Source organism: Aquarana catesbeiana, linkage group LG02 (assembly GCF_042186555.1).
Source record: "Aquarana catesbeiana isolate 2022-GZ linkage group LG02, ASM4218655v1, whole genome shotgun sequence".
Lineage (NCBI taxonomy): Eukaryota > Metazoa > Chordata > Amphibia > Anura > Ranidae > Aquarana > Aquarana catesbeiana.
In genome coordinates, this window is record NC_133325.1 from 689,184,438 (window position 1) to 689,203,358 (window position 18,921).

Genomic DNA, 18,921 nt, shown 5'->3' on the forward strand with positions numbered 1-18,921 from the left:
CCTCCTCCTTTCCTTGTTCTCTCTGCTTCTCACTAACCGCCCTCTGACTGGGGGGGGGACCCCCTGGGTGAGGCCTCTCCACGCACTTATTGGTGGCCATCTCCACGCCAGGCGGCACCATGGGTCTCCTCAAGATCACCTCCCTTCATGTACGTGGCCTGAACACTCCGGAAAAGCACTCGCAGCTCCTGGCTGGCTTGTGCAAAGGCAAAACTCACGTAGCCTTTTTATAGGAAACACATTTTCATGGTGATAGTATCTCTAAACTGACTAATGGATCTCTAAATCGAAGGGGGTTAGCATCCTGCTGGCCAAATCGGTGCCGTGGACGTTCGAGGCGCAGCGGGCGGATGTGCAAGGTCATTTTCTCCTTCTGAAGGGGACGGTGTTTGATGTGCGGGTCACCTTTGCGAACATATACTTCCCTAACGCGGACCATCCACAATTCCTGCGGAGACTTCTTTCTGAGCTCCTGGAGTTCGCGGAGGGAATGCTTGTTTTTGGCGGGGACCTCAATTTCGTGATGGATCTGTCCCTTGACGTTTCGCGTGGTGCCTCCCACCTCTCCTTCCTACTTGCGTCTGAAGCGCCTGAAGGCAGAGCTCCATACTCTGCGTCTGGTGGACCCCTGGTGGTTGCTCAATCCACTGGACCCGGACTATACCTTTTTCTCCCAGGTGCACATACTCATGGCTAGATTATATGCTGATGTCGCATAAAGACCTAACCAGAGTGGTGTCCACCTCCATCGACTTCATGCCTTTCTCGGACCATGCGCTAGTCCACCAAACACTCCAACTGGGGCCAATGACCTGGTCCCCCCTGTCCTGGAGACTAAATGAAGCCTTGCTTCAGTTGGAGGAAACCCGTTCTGAGTTACTGAACACTCTGCAGGAGTACTTCTCCATTAACGAGAGTCCGTTACCAGCCCCCTGGTGGTCTGAGAGGCCCATAAGGCAGTTCTCAGGGGCACACTGATTAGAATAGGGGCCCGCCTTAAACAGGAGAGAACCCATCACGTGGAAGAACTCCTCGCCCTGATACGTAGCCTGGAGTGTTCCCATAAGGAGAATCTGGCACGTGCAACCTTTCAGGATCTCCTCAAAGCTCGTGAAGAACTCTGCTCGCTTTTATTCCCCAAAACGAAGCAAAAATTGGCTTGAACGCATCGCACCATGAACAAATTCTCTAATAAACCCGGGTCACTGCTGGCTAGGGCTTTGCGAGGCTTGCGCACGAAAACGTACATCTCTCATATTCCTGGCTTCCTCTGGACAAAAGCTGAATACATTGTCAGACATGGCGACGGAGTTCCGTTCCTTCTATGAAGGTCTCTATAAACCTTGACAAGCCCTCCACTGCTGACCCCCCAGCTCCACCCCCTCAGTCATATGTAGCCGCTTCTGGCATGCCATCACTCCCTAGTGCTGTACAGGAAGAGCCCATCACGGCAGCAGAGCTGGGAGTAGCTCTAGCCAACTCAAAGCCGAGGAAGGCTCCCAGCCCCGATGGCCCGACTCCGACGTACTACAAGACCTTTTTTGATACGCTATCGCAACCTCTAGTCTCTGCCCTCAATTCTATTACAGAGGGTAATTCTTTCCCGGTAGACACTCAGAGCCTATATTTCCCTTATCCCTAAAGAGGGGAAAGATCCGCTACGGCGCTGGAATTATCGCCCAATAGCACTTTTGAACACAGACTTAAACTGTTTGCCAAAATCCTGGCCAACAGACTGCTCTCTCATATACAGAGTCTCATCCATAGAGATCAGGCAGGCTTTGTGCCGCTACGGGAGACACGGGACAACACCATCCGAGTGGTGAACTTGATCCATACGGCCAGAACATCCAAACAGGCCCTTCTCCTACTGTCTACCGACACGGAGAAGGCCTTCGATCGCGTTGATTGGTCCTTTATATGAGCCACCCTGGAGCACATTGGCCTCCAGTCATCTATGCTGGGATGGATATTGTCCCTTTACTCTCACCCCACTGCAGCGGTCAAAGTTAACGAGACTAGGTCTAACTTCTTCAACATCCGCAATGGCACACGGCAGGGCTGCCCCCTGTCTCCTCTAAGCTTTATACATTCATTGGAGCCTCTTCTGTGCAGAACAAGGGCGGACGTGGGCATCATCGGTTACCAAAAATCTTCAGGGTCCCACAATGTGGCCGCATTCGCGGACGACCTAATCTTCTTCCTAACGGAACTGCTTACTTCCCTCCCAATCCTGCTTTGATCTCTTCAGGAATATGGCGCTCTCTCCCTTTCAAATTAATCTATCCAAATCCTCCATTCTCAATATAACGGTGGATGGAACATTGTTCAATGACTGCGATCGGCCTTCCCTCTGAGATGGGCGACTAACCTTATCCGATACCTGGGAGTCGACATCACCTCAGACCCCGCTGACTTGTACTCGGCAAATTTCGCCCCGCTACTTCTTCGCCTTAAGGCGGATCTTCCCCACTGGCACTCCCTCACGTTGACGTGGTTTGGCCGTTGTAGTGCCCTTAAGACGACTTTGTTGCCAAGGGTACTGTACCTGCTGCAGGCGCTTCCTATCAGTCTACCCCTAGGATTTTTCAAGCGAATTGACTGTTTCGCTTGGTCCCATCGCAAGCCACGCATTAGACTTCAACTCCTGCACATTGCAAAAAGTAGGGGCAGGGTTGGCCTCCCGGACATGATAGCCTATTACAGGGCTGCTCACCTCACCAGGTTGGTGGATTGGCATTGCCACGCAGAGGCAAAGCACCGGGTGGCCATGGAAATAGAGGATTCCAGAGACACGGCCAACAGCTGGCCCTGGATCACCCCATCTCTGCCGAGGGACCTCGCTGACCACCCCACACTAGGTAGCACACTATCAGTGGCCAGAGATGCCTTTCGGCACTCCTCGGTGTCCCAGCTAACCTCCCCTATGGTGCCGGTTTTGGGTAATCCAGAATTTACACCTGGCCATCAGAATCCTCACTTCAAGCGACTGGCAGCAGGCAGTGGGCTCCGTTTGTATGACTTTTTGGGGCCCAATGGCCAACTCTCCTCTGAAGAGGGGGTGTCTGCTACAGACCCCCCTTTGGACTTCTGGAGCAGTATACAGCTGCGCAACTTTCTGCACAGATGCCTGCGGACCCCGGGCATCTCCCGTCAACTTACTGAACTAGTACACATCTGTCATCGTGGGGAGCCAGTGTGGCACAGTCTCTCGTTTATCTACTCTTCGACTAGACCAGCAGGAGGGTTCATTCCCCTGTTCCTCTATAAGTGGGAAGCGGAACTCTGCATTCAATTCACTCCCAGAGGGACTTTGCTCAGAAATCCTCTATAGCCACCAAAGTCCAAGAGACCCGCTACAAAATTATGACTCGATGATACAGAGTATTTACTACTCTGCACCATTTCTTCCCGCAGGTCTCTAGCCTTTGTTGGCGTTGTGGCACTGCAGAGGGAACAATGCTGCACTCTTTTGGGCTTGCCCCAAACGATCCCCTTTCTGGTTTGAGGTGACTCGCACGATCAAACACCTGACTAATGTCTCTTTGGAGGGGAACCCCGCGGCCTGCCTGCTTCACCTTTGGAAAGGACCCATCAAGAAATACAAGGCCTCTCTCACCATCCAGCTACTGAATGCTGCCAAGGCATGCACCCCCCCCCCCCCCTCTGTTGGAGATCGGAGAACCCGCAGGCGAAGTCCCTGTGGTTTTCTAAAAAGAAAGAACTAAAACATGGAGGATCTCACTGCCACCTTGCACAACAGGGAGGAGACCATTCGGGAGACCCTGGCAACACTTTATATACAAGGACGCTTATCTCCGTGAGGTTGCACAGTCTGGCTGACCCATTAGGCTTGGTTCGCTCACTAGTCTGGGGGCGCTACCTTACTTTACTCTTCTCCTATTTTCGGTTATCTGCCTTCACAATCCACTATACTTTCACCTCTTCTCTCCCCCTCCTACCCCTCGTCTCACTCCCTTCTTCCTCTGGTTCTTGTCCCTTTCCCACTCTTATGGTTGTCTGACCCTCTACATCCCCTTTTTCCCCCTTCGGTACACACCCCCTCCCCATAACTCTTACCCAATAATGGGCTATTTTGACCAGGATACTGTGAATATCCTGATGATGTGCATTACTTATTTCATGTGTCCCATGTTTGTGCCCACCTGGCCTTTGGGGTGCCCTGCCTCCCAAACAACTGTTAAAATAAATTAAAAAAAAAAAAAAAAAGATGATGTTATTGTATAGCTTTACATACGTTACTATCAGTTCTAGGTCACGCAAGTATTTGTTAGGATGCCTCCCCAGCTTTGCACACCGATAGTATCTCTATACCGTGTTTTTTTTTTCCCATGTGCTTTACTTACTGTGCAGAGCTGGAGTATCTGATATGTTTACCTCATCTCATGACCACGTTTGATTTTTCTGATTTTTATGTATCTCTGCCATCTGTGTTGATTGTTAAAACGCACTTTCTATAAAAATAAAGAAATTACAAAAAAAAAAAAAAAAAAAAAAAAGACGGCGGAAAGCAAACATCTTTTTACACCCACCGAAGTCTTGCATTCTACACTTATTTGTACCAGTCAGTGAATTTTTAAATCAGCGGTGTTCTGTCAGATTAGCAAACCTGTGAGAAACCGCTGCTTTTAAAATTCAACATCAAAACTGTCAGACTTCTAAATACTGTATTTCACTATATAATCTCAGTTTACTTGTAAAAATAAGTGAAATGCAAGACATCGGTGGGTGTAAAAAGATGTACGCTTGCGGCCTTCTGACTATAGGCTTACTGCAGTCGAGTTCGGGGGTAAGTAAGGTAACTTATAAATACTTGAGAGAACCTGACCTTTAGTTACAAGAACAAGCACATTTTTGATAGATATACAGTATCTCACAAAAGTGAGTACACCCCTTACATTTTTGTAAATATTTTATTATATCTTTTCATGTGACAACACTGAAGAAATGACACTTTGCTACAATGTAAAGTAGTGAGTGTACAGCTTTTATAACAGTGGAAAGTTGCTGTCCCCTCAATATAACTCAACACAGCAATTAACGTCTAAACCGCTGGCAACAAAAGTGAGTGCACCCCTAAGTGAAAATGTCCAAATTGGGCCCAAATGTCAATATTTTGTGTGGCCACCATTATTTTAAAGCACTGCCTTAACCCACTTGGGCATGGAGTTCACATGAACTTTACAGGTTGCCACTGGAGTCCTCTTCCACTCCTCCATGATGACATCACGGAGCTGGTGGATGTTAGAGACCTTGTGCTCCTCCACCTTTCGTTTGAGGATGCCCCACAGATGCGCAATAGGCTTAGGTCTGGAGAAATTCTTGGCCAGTCCATCACCTTTACCCTCAGCTTCTTTAGCAAGGCAGTGGTCGTCTTGGAGGTGTGTTTGGGGTCGTTCTCATGTTGGGATACTGGCCTGCGGCCCCGTCTCTGAAGGTAGGGGATCATGCTCTTCTTCAGTATGTCACAGTACATGTTGGCATTCATGGTTCCCTCAATGAACTGTAGCTCCCCAGTGCTGCCAGCACTCATGCAGGCCCAGACCATGACACTCCCACCACGATGCTTGACTGTAAGCAAGACACACTTGTCTTTGTACTCCTCACCTGGCTGTCGCCACACACGCTTGACACCATCTGAACCAAATAAGTTTATCTTGGTCTCATCAGACCACAGGACATGGTTCCAGTAATCCATCTCCTTAGTCTGCTTGTCTTCAGCAAACTGTTTGCAGGCTTTCTTGTGCATAATCTTTAGAAGAGGCTTCCTTCTGGGACGAGAGCCATGCAGACCAATTTGATGCAGAGTGCGGCATATGGTCTGAGCACTGACCGGCTAATCCCCCACCCCTTCAACCTCTGCAGCAATGCTGGCAGCACTCATACGTCTATTTCCCAAAGATAACGTTTGGATATGACGCTGAGCAGTGCACTCAACTTCTTTGGTGGATCATGGCGAGGCCTGTTCCAAGTGGAACCTGTCCTGTTAAACCGCTGTATGGTCTTGGCCACCATGCTGCAGCTCAGTTTCAGGGTCTTGGCAAACTACTTATAGCCTAGGCCATCTTTATGTAGAGCAACAATTCTTTTTTTCAGATCCTCAGTTCTTCTGCCATGAGGTGCCATGTTGAACTTCCAGTGACCAGTATGAGAGAGAGAGCGATAACACCAATTTTAACACACCTGCTCCCCATTCACACCTGAGACCTTGTAACACTAACAGGTCACATGACACCAGGGAGGGAAAATGGCTAATCAGGCCCAATTTGGACATTTTCATTTAGGGGTGTACTCACTTTTGTTGCCAGCGGTTTAGACAATAATGGCTGTGTATTGAGTTATTTTGAGGTGACAGCAAATTTACACTGTTATACAAGCTGTACACTCACTACTTTACATTGTAACAAAGTGTCATTTCTTCAGTGTTGTCACATGAAAAGATAGAATAAAATATTTATAAAAATGTGAGGGGAGTACTCACTTTTGTGAGATACTGTATATATTAATGCCCACCCGTTACTAAAGCTTGGCAAACACACATGGAAATTTTGAACCCAATAAATTTCGATCCATCGAAAATATCCACATGGGTACTAGGCTTTAATCACTAGGACATACACAGTACTTATACCCAACAACACTGTATCAGTAATGAATAGAATGTTCTGGTTCTACCCAGAGGCCTTTGTGTACATCTCCTTACCTGCATTGTTGATTAGTATATCCAGCCGTGGCTCACTATCAAGGAATGTTTTGCAAAATGACCTTATGGATGCAATTGAGGCAAGATCAAGCTTCATGAACAGCACTTCATTGTTCCCAGATAACTGCAAGAAATATACAGGAGAGAGACCCCGTTTATATAAACCATCATGTAACCATGTGAATTAGAAGGCACGCAATCACTGTATACACTGCCACACCCGCCCGCTGAAAGAAAGGCATGACCGTTGTATTAAAGCAGTCAGACATGTGACATGGAGTGCGTAGCTGCATGTGTTATCTTCCTGGCTACCCTCTCTGTACTGAGAAGCTGCTGCAGTTATTTTGTTCTGCTTAATCACGTAGAACACAAAGCTCATAGATATGTATTCCAAAATGCCCATAAAACAAGAACAGCTACCAAGTCCAATAAATTAGAGGTGTTGTTACTGCTACTGCAGATGTCAAAAACCAACAACCTAATAAAGGTGCTTATAGACACTGAATGCAAGCAGATCTATTAGGAGAACCTGTGTTTTCCCTTAGACGGTTCAAATTGTATCTTTATTAGAGGTTCATCTCGTCATAATCCATGCGACAGGATACTTAAGCTCAGTACACACACTTTTTTTATTTTGTTCAACTCAGCGTGCTGAACAAAAAAAACCTGATTACTGCACTAAGATCACAGATTAGTACAGCAATCTCGCCGCTGTGCTATTGTATTCTGACTACCCCATCCCCCAGCCAGAACACGCCGATCAGCACTCTCAGCCATTGACTGCGAGCGCTGATCAACTGCTTGTTTTCCAGCAAGATTGACAGAAGCCGGTTGTGAGACAGGTACCTGTACACACTGTCCAAGTGTCGGCTGGTTCCTGCTGAACCGGCCAGTATTCAGATTGTGAATACCCAGCCTTACTTAAAGCAGGATTCCACCTTTCTGAGCATGTTTGATTTTTTGCCCTGAATAGAGGTGTGGCATGAAACATGATTACATTGCACAGCCCACAACCGTCCAACCCCTCCCCCTTTCCTGAATTTCTGGGTCCTTCCCTCTCCCTGTACACACACCTGTTTGGTCTTGAATTCGGCACAGCTATGCAAGTCTTCACCCACATATTCCAATCACAAGACCTTGTGAGGGACTACAAGTCTCATCTGCCACTGCCCCAGAGGGACTTGCAGATCTCAATGGAGCACAACTGTGGCAAGATCACAGCTCATGTAGTCCACTGTTTTCTTCTCCAGCCCCAAAACTGAAAACCTCTACCTCTGTACAGACCCGGGGCTGGAGAAACAGTCTGCAGCAGCCTTTGCATTTCCCCCACATGCGCTGATCAGGTCTGAAATGCTTTGTAGGCTTCAATTCAAGAAGGTAGTGAATGCACCTTTTATTATATTATTGTGGGTGCATTTATTACAATTTTGTAAAGGGTGGACTGTGCCTTTAATGACTTCCATTTCTCCATCTGCGCTGAAAGCCAATCACAACAAGCAAGAGACAATTCTGCTACTTTCACTATGGAGTAGAGTGTCACGGATAGCCTGCTCTTGTTTAAAGGGTTAGACAGACTGAATAAAACATCTGCAGCATAATAGAAAGCTGAATTACCCCCGTATTCTGTGTACTGCCCCACAAATAACAGTACAATGGCAGTGTATTGACAGGAATCATTTTGGAGCCTTTGCAAAAAGCTGACAAAGCAGATTACAATCTGACTGTATAATCTATGTAGTGGAAAGACTAGAGTGACCAGATATAAACTCAATGGATAATCTGGGTAGGTCCTTATGTTACAATATTTTGGAAAATTTAAAAGGCGATTTTACAGTCACTTTATAATGTGTGCAATGATCTTAAAGCCTTACTTTTGGCTCCCCCACCACCTCTTTCCCCCCTGGAGGATCTCCTGCATTTCAGTAAGGGTTTGTTTTTTAAATGCTTCCCTTTTCCAGATATCTTCAGCTCAGTCATGTGATGAACAGGGTTTTCCTCCACTTCTGATTTTGTCAGTGAGGCTTTGCTTGGTGATGCAGAAAGTGGCGCTGAGGTGATGACATCTGTGCCGCTCTCTGCATCCTTATACCAAAGATATAAAAGAGGAGTCCATAATACCCTGCACTGACAGGCTTCTAGGTGTCATTGAACACAGACGACTAAGGACATCTTGTGGTGAAAAGGAATTACTGCAAAGTACAGCACCAGAGAAGAGTATTGCAGCCTGGGCCTTTTATTTTTTCACACTTCCCTGCACACCAAGCTGGAGCAGTTTAATGTGCGGTGAGCAGTACATTTTAGGTTGCTGTGACATGTGGCAGGAAAAGGTGTGATGTGCGTTTAACCACTTCAATACTGGGCACTTTCACCTCCTTCATGCCCAGGCCATTTTTCAGCTTCAGCGATGTTGCACTCTGAATGACAACTGCACGGTCATGCAACACTGTACCGAAAAATAATTTTTTAATCATTTTCTTTACACAAATAGAGCTCTCTTTTGGTGGTATTTAATCACTAAGAAAATGAATCAATTAAAAATCAATTGGAAATTACTGATGACGTCAGAAAACGAAACGCGTAGGGTGAATTGAGCGCTATACGTCACTTCGGCTGTTTGCGATGCAGCTGGAACGCCAACGGCGTCTCCAACACATGGTTGTGTTAGCTGATATGGAGATTTAATTTGAACCCATTTTAAACTACATTTTTTGAATACATTTTTGATATACTTCACCTTGGAAGCCCTTTTTTCTATTTTAAATCCTTGGATACCTGTTTGGATTGATGCTGTGGTTATGAAAATTTCTACATTGGAATTTCCTACAAGTGTTTATGAGGACCTGCACTAGGTGCCGTAGGATCCTGATTGCCTGGACTGGAGCTGTGGCTGTGAGGTTTTTCCAGTGGCATTATCCACAGGCGCATATGACTACGTGTAATGGGTGTCATGGGATTCTGGTGAGTAGAGTGTGTGGCAGGTGATGGAAGATCTATTCCTTGCTGTTTACCAAAAATTGGAAGATTCACATTTTTGATCATTTTTGATTGGACACTTTACTAAATTTATATGTGGACGTTACACATTTTTACACTATATGCATGTGTTTGTTGATATTGTCTGATGCAATTTTAGCATTTGCACTTTAAAAAGCATTTTTGGGAGAGCGCGGTTCCAATTAATTTCCAATTAATTTCTAATTCATTCCTTTCTTACTAATCTCTTTACATTACATTCTTATATTTTTCACATATTTGTTTTTTGTCATTTGCGCAAGTTTGGTGGTGGTTTTACATCCACATATACACATTTCTTTGTATGGTATGTAATCACTGCTGGATTCTTTTTTTCCTAAAAAGAAAGAAAAAGACCGAACATTAAGAAAAAAAACAAACAAAAAAGTTTTTTTGGTCAGCTCCAAGCAGCAGCAATGTCAAAAGAAAAGATCCATAAGCCGCACATCAAGAAGCAGACCCATGTGCATAAAGTGAGTTGAATGGCAGCCTCAGCCTGGACTCCAGCCAGGCCACACCCCCAATGCTTTTCACTCTGCCCCTTGGAGCTTAATCATGGGGAACCCTATGATTAAGCTCCAAGGGCGGAGTGAAAAGCATTGGGGGTGTGGCCTGGCTGGAGCCTGGGCTGAGGAGGCCATTCATCATGCATATGGATCTGCTTCATGATGTGCGGCTTATGTATATTTTCCTTTTTTGTAAGCTTAGGTGAAGTGTGACCTCATTCATGTCACAGCTCAGGCTGTGTTGTAGTGAGAACGGTGACTGGCATTCTTGAAGTGTGGAAAAATACCAGCCACTGCATTAGTGTGAACGGGCCCTTTAGTTTATTGGGCAACCTTAAAGTGGTTGTAAACCTCAGACATGAAATATGAACAAAGCATATACCTTCATTGTGTGTACTTGTCTCAGTCCAGAGCACAAAGTGTCATTTCTGTCTGTGGCCTTCATTTCTACCATCAAGCATGAATTACTCCTGACACCATTAGAAAAAAGGCGACAGGAGAGGGATCTCCAGCACACAGCCTGTGGTTGACAGCCTCAGCTCTGTTCCTGTGTGCTGGGGGTGTGTCACTTCCCTCCAGTATGCGCTCACTGAGCTCTGCAGAGTGTAATTTCAGCTCTGCCCCTTTTTTTTCATGGCTCAGAAAAGCTTTATAAATCCTGGACTGTGAATGGCTGTAGAGAAGAGAACACTGCAGATAAATGGGTACAACTTATGTAGAAGGATTTGTGTGATCTGTATCTCCCGAGTCCAGTCACATTACTGGGTATATGGAAGGGTTTACAACCACGTTAAAAAATGAAAAGATGATATATTGGGCAGGTGGGAACTTAGGAGAGAAGCACCAGTCAGGCAAATAACAGGAGACTGCAAAATTTGGTAGCAATCAGCGCAAACAAATAATAATGATGATAATATTGCAAGCTGAACACTAAGGGTTAACACCAAGCCCATATAACATATCAAAAACACAAATTAAGTGCAGCGCAAATAGTATACAGTCCATATATGAGGGAAACAATTCTCCTGAAGTACAATACTCCTTCCTTTTATGGGAACACCACGGGATCTTCTCCACTAATGTGCATATAAAAATGCTTACCAGATGGAAGGTTATACAAGGCATAGACACCAGAATCCTGGATGTACACAGCTCGGATCCTCCAATGATCTTCGCTTATTCCCAGCAGAAGTCTCCAATGAGCAGATGGACCATCCAACATGCAAATCATTCTCAGAAGATAGGAACACAATGAAGACAGGATCCTCGGAAAGGTGAGCAGGAGGTGCAGTATCTGGAGGTCGGCTTATTGAGTAGACCTTCTGCGCTAACAGCAAGGTCACTCATGCATTCCCTTCCACAGGGTTAATATGAAGACGGAGGTCCACTTGCAGTATCCAAAAGTCAATAAGGATAGCACTGATTCCCAGTGCAGGAGTATGAAGCATATAAAAATCGAACCAGATGGGTGGCTGTACTGACGTCAGAGCCCCTCGCACGCGTATCGTCCATATAGACTTCCTCAGCCAGAGGGTCTACTCAATAAGCCGACCTCCAGATACTGCACCTCCTGCTCACCTTTCCGAGGATCCTGTCTTCATTGTGTTCCTATCTTCTGAGAAAGATTTGACACGTTGGATGGTCCATCTGCTCATTGGAGACTTCTGCTGGGAATAAGCGAAGATCATTGGAGGATCCGAGCTGTGTACATCCAGGATTCTGGTGTCTATGCCTTGTATAACCTTCCATTTGGTAAGCATTTTTATATGCACATTAGTGGAGAAGATCCCGTGGTGTTCCCATAATAGGAAGGAATATTGTACTTCAGGAGAATTGTTTCCCTCATATATGGACTGTATACCATATGCGCTGCACTTAATTTGTGTTTTTGAAATAACAGAGACTATCTACAAAATGATAAGCAGCCTACAGGTTGTGTGTGTATATTAGAAGGGTATTGAGGATCTGGCTGCTTTTATGACAACATTTGGAAATGCTTATGAATGCACTGTGTGAAATACACAATTCTGTTTTTGTCTCAATTTCTCGATATGACCCCCCCCCCAAAAAAAACCCTTCCAATGGTTATCCTCTTATTTATAAAGCCTTTCCAAAAGGAGTAATGATATCTGGGAAAATGGCCACTCACTGCAGTAATAAATAAATAAAGTAAAGCTGACCATACAGTCCCATTGTACAATCTCTGTACATCTCCTTTGGCTTTACATAAAAATGAGGCAATATGAAGACAAAGCTATACAACCCATGCCGTCTGTATCCAGTCAGGTAGGCGCTTATGTTACATAGTGGTTGGCAGATCTAAAAGTGATTGGCCAATCAGATTCTATATGGCCAGCATAGGAACTGTATGCTAGTAAGCCTCTCTACACACAGACATATTTAGGTTAGCACTGAATATAGCAGACATGTGCGGGTTTTACACTCACTCTGCGGATGTCATGTACAGCAGCTTCTGCCGTTTCCTTGTTCCGGCAAGCAAGGATAACCCGAGCGCCCCGCTTAGCCATGTCTAGAGCCGTCATCTTCCCGATTCCAACATTTCCACCTGGAAAACAGAGAGAGGTCCTTCAGTGTTACACTTCAATGAGCTTCATAACCCACAAATATATAATGGTCTGCCTATTACCAGGAGGTAAGTGTCCATCTATCACTTTACTCTGTATAGAGGTAAGTGTCCCTCCCTGTCACTATACTCTGCATAGGAGGCAAGTGTCCCTCCCTGTCACTATACTCTGTATAGAGGTAAGTGTCCCTCCCTGTCACTATACTCTGTATAGAATAGAGGTAAGTGTCCCTCCCTGTCACTATACTCTGTATAGAGGTAAGTGTCCCTCCCTGTCACTATACTCTGTATAGGAGGTAAGTGTCCCTCCCTGTCACTATACTCTGTATAGGAGGTAAGTGTCCCTCCCTGTCACTATACTCTGTATAGGAGGTAAGTGTCCCTCCCTGTCACTATACTCTGTATAGGAGGTAAGTGTCCCTCCCTGTCACTATACTCTGTATAGGAGGTAAGTGTCCCTCCCTGTCACTATACTCTGTATAGGAGGTAAGTGTCCCTCCCTGTCACTATACTCTGTATAGGAGGTAAGTGTCCCTCCCTGTCACTATACTCTGTATAGGAGGTAAGTGTCCCTCCCTGTCACTATACTCTGTATAGAATAGAGGTAAGTGTCCCTCCCTGTCACTACGCTCTGTATAGGAGGTAAGTGTCCCTCCCTATCACTATACTCTGTATAGAATAGAGGTAAGTGTCCCTCCCTATCACTATACTCTGCATGGGCTGTACACGTCCTCCTCGGTCACTATACTCTGTATGTGTGCCAATCTGTCATTATTTTCTACCTGTGTGGGAGTTTGTTTCCCGACTCCCCCTCTGTCAGTATATTGTACATGCCCCCCATCACTAGACATTGTCAGGCCTCCCACTCGCTATACTCCATGTGTTCCCCCCTCCAGCTGTCACTATACTCCATGCCCCCCCCTCTGCTGTCACTATACTCCATGACCCCCCTCCTGCTGTCTATACTGCGTGCCCCCCCCACCCGCTGTCACTATACTCCATGCCCCCCCCCTCTGCTGTCACTATACTCCATGTCCCCCCTTCTGCTGCTGCTGTCACTATACTCCATGTCCCCCCCTCCTGCTGTCATTATACACCATGCCCCCCCTCCTGCTGTCAATATAATCCATGCCCCCCCATCTGCTGTCACTATACTCCATGTCCCCCCTTCTGCTGTCACTATACTCCATGCCCCCCCCCACTCCTGCTGTCACTATACTCCATGCCCTCCCCTCCTGCTGTCACTATACTCCATGTCCCCCCCCCCCTCCTGCTGTCACTATACTCCATGTCCCCCCCCCCCCCCTCCTGCTGTCACTATACTCCACTACCCCCCTCCTGCTGTCACTATACTCCACGTCCCCCCTCCTGCTGTCACTATACTCCACGTCCCCCCTCCTGCTGTCACTATACTCCATGTCCCCCCCTCCTGCTGTCATTATACTCCATGTCCCCCCCTCCTGCTGTCATTATATTACATGTCCCCCCCCCCCCGCTGTCATACTTCATGTCCCCCTCCCTCCTGCTGTCACTATGCTCCATGCCCCCCTCCTGCTGTCACTATACTCCATGCCCCCCCTCCTGCTGTCACTATGCTCCATGCCCCCCTCCTGCTGTCACTATGCTCCATGCCCCCCCTCCTGCTGTCACTATACTCCATGGCCCCCCTCCTGCTGTCACTATACTCCATGCCCCCCCTCCTGCTGTCATTATATTCCATGCCCCCCCTCCTGCTGTCATTATATTCCGTGTCCCCCCCCTGCTGTCATTATATTCCGTGTCCCCCACTCCTGCTGTCATTATATTCCGTGTCCCCCCCCCTCCTGCTGTCATTATATTCCGTGTCCCCCCCTCCTGCTGTCATTATATTCCATGTCCCCCCCTCCTGCTGTCATTATATTACATGTCCCCCCCTGCTGTCATACTTCATGTCCCCTCCCTCCTGCTGTCACTATGCTCCATGCCCCCCCCTCCTGTTATCACTATACTCCATGCCCCCCCCCCTCCTGCTGTTACTATGCTCCATGTCCACCCCCTCCTCCTGTCACTATACTCCATGCCCCCCTCCCCTCCTGCTGTCACTATACTCCATGCCCCCCTCCTGCTGTCATTATACTCCATGTCCCCCTTCCCCTCCTGCTGTCATACTCCATGTCCCCCTCCCTCCTGCTGTTACTATACTCCATGCCCCCCCCCCTCCTGCTGTCACTATACTTCATGCCCCCCCCTCCTGCTGTCACTATACTCCATGCCCCCCTCCTGCTGTCATTATAGTCCATGTCCCCCCATCCTGCTGTCATTATACTCCATGTCCCCCCCGTCCTGCTGCTGTCACTATAATCCATGTCCCCCCCACCTGCTGCTGTCACTATACCCCATGTCCCCCTCCCTCCTGCTGTCACTATACTCCATGCCCCCCTCCTGCTGTCACTATGCTCCATGTCCACCCCCCTTCTGCTGTCACTATGCTCCATGTCCACCCCCCTCCTGCTGTCACTATGCTCCATGTCCACCCCCCTCCTGCTGTCACTATGCTCCATGTCCACCCCCCTCCTGCTGTCACTATGATCCATGTCCCCCCCCTCCTGCTGTCACTATGATCCATGTCCCCCTCCCTCCTGCTGTCACTATGATCCATGTCCCCTCCCTCCTGCTGTCACTATGTTCCATGTCCACCCCCCCTGCTGTCACTATGCTCCATGTCCACCCCCCCTGCTGTCACTATGCTCCATGCCCCCCCCCTGCTGTCACTATACTCCATGCCCCCCCCACCTCCTGCTGTCACTATACTCCATGCCCCCCCCCACCTCCTGCTGTCACTATACTTCATGCCCCCCCCCACCTCCTGCTGTCACTATACCCCATGCCCCCCCCTCCTGCTGTCACTATGCTCCATGTCCACCCCCCTCCTGCTGCCACTATACTCCATGTCCCCCCCTCCTGCTGTCACTATGCTCCATGTCCCCCTCCCTCCTGCTGTCACTATGCTCCATGTCCACCCCTTCCTGCTGTCAATATGCTCCATGCCCCCCTCCCTCCTGCTGTCACTATGTTCCATGTCCACCCCCCCTGCTGTCACTATGCTCCATGTCCCCCCCCCTGCTGTCACTATACTCCATGCCCCCCCCACCTCCTGCTGTCACTATACTCCATGCCCCCCCCACCTCCTGCTGTCACTATACTTCATGCCCCCCCCCACCTCCTGCTGTCACTATACTTCATGCCCCCCCCCACCTCCTGCTGTCACTATGCTCATGTCCACCCCCCTCCTGCTGCCACTATACTCCATGTCCCCCCCTCCTGCTGTCACTATGCTCCATGTCCCCCTCCCTCCTGCTGTCACTATGCTCCATGTCCACCCCCCTCCTGCTGCCACTATACTCCATGTCCCCCCTCCTGCTGTCACTATGCTCCATGTCCCCCTCCCTCCTGCTGTCACTATGCTCCATGTCCACCCCTTCCTGCTGTCAATATGCTCCATGCCCCCCCCCCCTCCTGCTGTCACTATGCTCCATGCCCCCCCACCTCCTGCTGTCACTATACTCCATGCCCCCCCCACCTCCTGCTGTCACTATACTCCATGCCCCCCCCACCTCCTGCTGTCACTATACTCCATGCCCCCCCACCTCCTGCTGTCACTATACTTCATGTCCCCCCCCCACCTCCTGCTGTCACTATACCCCATGCCCCCCCTCCTGCTGTCATTATACTCCATGTCCCCCCTCCTCATGCTGTCACTATACTCCATGCCCCTCCTGCTGCTGCTGTCACTATACTCCATGCCCCCCTCCTGCTGCTGCTGTCACTATACTCCATGTCCCCGCCCCTGCTGTCACTATACTCCATGCCCCCCCCTCCTGCTGTCACTATACTCCATGCCGCCCCCTCCTGCTGTCACTATACTCCATGCCGCCCCCCTCCTGCTGTCACTATACTCCATGCCCCTCCTGCTGCTGTCACTATCCTCCATGCCCCCCTCCTGCTGCTGCTGTCACTATACTCCATGCCCCCCCCCGCTGTCACTAATACTCCATGCCCCCCCCCCCCGCTGTCACTATACTCCATGCCCCCCTCCTGCTGTCACTATACTCCATGCCCCCCCCCTCCTGCTGTCACTATACTCCATGCCCCCCCCTCCTGCTGTCACTATACTCCATGCCCCCCCTCCTGCTGTCACTATACTCCATGCCCCCCTCCTGCTGCTGCTGTCACTATACTCCATGTCCCACCCTCCTGCTGTCACTATACTCCATGCTCCCCCTGCCCTGCTGTCACTATACTCCATGCTCCCCCTGCCCTGCTGTCACTATACTCCATGCTCCCCCTGCCCTGCTGTCACTATACTCCATACTATACTCCATGCCCCCCCTCTACTGTCAATGTACTCCATGCCCCCCCCTACTGTCACTGTACTCCATGCCCCCCGCCTCTGCTGTCACTATACTCCATGCTCCCCCTGCTCTGCTGTCACTATACTCCATGCTGCCCCTGCCCTGCTGTCACTATACTCCATGCTCCCCCTGCCCTGCTGTCACTATACTCCATGCTCCCCCTGCCCTGCTGTCACTATACTCCATGCTCCCCCTGCCCTGCTGTCACTATACTCCATGCTCCCCCTGCCCTGCTGTCACTAAACTCCATGCCCCCCCCCCCCCTCCTGCTGCTGTCATTATACTCCATGTCCCCCCCCCCCCTCTGGTGTCACTATACTCCATGCTCCCCCTGCCCTGCTGTCACTATACACCATGCCCCCCCCCCTCCTCTGCTGTCACTAAACTCCATGTTCCCCTCCTCTGCTGTCACTAAACTCCATGTCCCCCCCCCCTCCTCTGCTGTCACTAAAACTCCATGTCCCCCTCCTCTGCTGTCACTAAACTCCATGTCCCCCCCCCTTCCTCTGCTGTCACTAAACTCCATGTCCCCCCCCTCCTCTGCTGTCACTAAACTCCATGTCCCCCACCTCCTCTGCTGTCACTAAACTCCATGACCCCCCCTCCTGCTGCTGTCACTAAACTCCATGACCCCCCCTCCTGCTGCTGTCATTATACTCCATGTCCCCCCCTCCTCTGCTGTCACTAAAATCCATGACCCCCCCCCCCTCCTGCTGCTGTCATTATACTCCCTGTCCCCCCCCTCTGCTGTCACTATACACCATGCCCCCCCCCCCTCTGCTCTGTCACTATACACCATGCCCCCCCCCCCCTCTGCTCTGTCACTATACACCATGCCCCCCCCCTCTGCTCTGTCACTATACACCATGCCCCCCCCCCCCTCTGCTCTGTCCACTATACACCATGCCCCCCCCCCCCTCTGCTCTGTCACTATACACCATGCCCCCCCCCCCTCTGCTCTGTCACTATACACCATGCCCCCCCCCTCTGCTCTGTCACTATACACCATGCCCCCCCCTCTGCTCTGTCACTATACACCATGCCCCCCCCCCCTCTGCTGTCACTAAACTCCATGTCCCCCCCCCCCTCTGCTGTCACTAAACTCCATGTCCCCCCCCCCCCCCCCCCTCTGCTGTCACTAAACTCCATGTCCCCCTCTGATGTCACTTAACTCCATGTCTCCCCCTTCCTGCTGCTGTCACTATAATCCATGCCCCCCCCCCCCCCTCCTCTCACCGGTGACGATGACTGTCCTCCCCCTCAGTCTCTGCTCGCTCTTGCACTGTCTCCCCTGGATGAAGTTGTAATAGATGAGGATGTACAGCGCCACGACTATGGCGGGGATGAGGAGGACGGGGGCCATGTTGTTGTATGATTAGTACACTCTGATCTCCGGCTTATCTCATCCCCAGAGCTCAGCCCTCCCCGCCATCCCTCTTATATAATAATAGGACCGCCCACTACGGGCCCCGCCCGGGACAAACCTCCTTTTGAGAACTCTGTGATTTGTATCAGGAGAATCCCCGCCACTACCGGGGTATGCCCCGCCCATTCTTTTAATGCCTGGCAAATAAAAACGTTCGAACTTCCCGCAATTGGTGTTTTTTTGTTGTTTTGTTTTTGTATTTTTGAGAATTGACGTCCAATGGCTCATACCTTTGTGTGGTCTTTACTAGTTATATAATGTATGTTTTATACCGCGGA

At 49.2% G+C, this 18,921-nt stretch overlaps 1 protein-coding gene across 1 annotated transcript in view; it reads right to left on the minus strand.

The window, feature by feature from the left end:
* The window catches only part of DHRS13 (dehydrogenase/reductase 13), a gene marked incomplete at its 5' end in the record, with an annotated part of 38,636 nt that extends 20,007 nt beyond the window's left edge, over positions 1-18,629 (minus strand). The window contains 3 exon segments of the mRNA XM_073616799.1: positions 6,725-6,848; positions 12,690-12,808; positions 18,454-18,629. Coding sequence (XP_073472900.1) covers positions 6,725-6,848; positions 12,690-12,808; positions 18,454-18,580 — 370 coding nt within the window.
* Positions 18,630-18,921: the final 292 nt, after the last annotated feature.